General features: G+C 34.4%; 1 protein-coding gene across 1 annotated transcript; it reads right to left on the bottom strand.

Annotated features, from left to right (window-relative positions):
* Nucleotides 1-416: 416 nt before the first annotated feature.
* Nucleotides 417-1441, bottom strand: LOC110904134 (serine/arginine-rich-splicing factor SR34; the record flags this gene model as incomplete). Its single annotated transcript, XM_022149959.2, has 7 exons — nucleotides 417-440; nucleotides 575-631; nucleotides 719-768; nucleotides 866-923; nucleotides 1018-1064; nucleotides 1160-1274; nucleotides 1367-1441. Coding segments are annotated over 7 exons (426 nt in total), but the record flags the coding sequence as incomplete, so codon positions are not given.
* Nucleotides 1442-1691: the final 250 nt, after the last annotated feature.

The raw sequence follows: 1691 nt of genomic DNA, 5'->3' as shown, positions 1-1691 counted from the left end.
TGCAGGTTATATTTTCTCGTAGTATTGTTGAGATTTACATTATTGCTACAAGAGACATATTTCTATTGCTTGTTTGCCTAGGCTATACTTTCTCATAGTATTGTTGAGATTTACATTATTGCTATAAGGGCTATATATTAATATTGCTTGTTTGCCTATTCGTTACAACGTGCTTCTTAAATTTCAACTATTGGTGCTACTTAAATTTCTACTATTTTGAAGTAATAGCAAAAAAAATTAACAGAAACTATATCTATGTGAAACACTAAATTTGACAACTTATGAGACAATAATAAAGGCTACCAGGGCCATCATTATTCATTAGTGAAAATGAGATAGAAGTTTTATGATCATATGTCATATAAGTAACGTGTTATCAATAAAAGATGTCTTCTACCTTTTTTTTTATTTGGATTTTATTTTGAATCATATTCCTTCACCTGTGAGAAATTGAACTTTTAATTTTAGCACCTAACGAAAAATTAATGATTTGAAGTACATGAATAGTTGGCAAATTAGCTAAAAGCATTAATTATGCTTGTTTGAGTAGTTACGATATAAAATTAAAGCATACATGTATGTATCCACGTGAGAACGCGTTCCGAAACTCAGGGTCATCCAATTTCCGTATCTGTAGGAAAAAATGAGAATGCGTTAAGACTGTAACTTAAAAATGGATGCATCGCTGCAAAGAGTGGAAAGAAAAGAGATATCTTACAGCATATTTCATATCATCATAGTTTGTGTAGTCCACAATCCCGGTGGTGCCTGCAAAACATTAACATATAACAACAAACACTTCAATACAGTAAAACTTTTCAATCCTTTCTATGAAATAACACACCCGTTGTGATAATAATCTTACCACTACCCTCCCGAAAAACTTGGGAGAAACAAACGTCTCCAGCGCGACGCATATGATCCTGGATAAACAAGAGATGTGATGAAAATACATGTTAAAAAAACCCATAAAGCCTATTTCAAAGACCAGTTTACAAGCATCAAAATCGTACTGACCTTGAGGTCTTGCCATGAAGCAGAAGAGGGTAAACCAGTCACCAAAACTATGTCAATCATATAAAACAATTATGTATTTAAAAACTTAATTCTTTACGGTTATTAATATGGTGTAAATTGCACAAACAAGCTGAAATCAAACCTCTGTAATCAGACCGTCGAGAAACTCCACCACCCCGACCACCACGACCGCTGCTATGACTGCTATAACGATCTTTATAAGATGAGCTGCCTCGACCACCATGGGCAAGTTCCACCTGATAAGACAAAATTAAACAATATGACATTAAATGGATAGACTTTGGCTGCTACTGATAAGTCTCATGTGTGTTTTGTAAGTCTGAACAACCCGTAATTTGTGCCCATCAAAATCGTAGCCATCGCTACCACGAATAGCATCATCGGCATCACGAGCCTCCTCAAACTACAGAAAACATTATTAAATTATATGAGGGCAGAAAACGATTATTAAAGAAAGCAGAAATATTAGCAAAATGAAGGTCACCTCAACAAAAGCATAACCTGGAGGTCTTGGTGGAACTTTCAGTTCAATATGAGCTATTGGACCATACTGAAAACAGAAAAGATATACCCAGCTTATTGCTCCCGACAGAAAAAATAATTAATTAACACGTTTTCATAAACTAAACCTTTTGATTTGTCTAGGTATGTTA

Source organism: Helianthus annuus, chromosome 2 (genome assembly GCF_002127325.2).
Source record: "Helianthus annuus cultivar XRQ/B chromosome 2, HanXRQr2.0-SUNRISE, whole genome shotgun sequence".
Lineage (NCBI taxonomy): Eukaryota > Viridiplantae > Streptophyta > Magnoliopsida > Asterales > Asteraceae > Helianthus > Helianthus annuus.
This window is presented reverse-complemented; position numbering and strand designations above follow the sequence as displayed.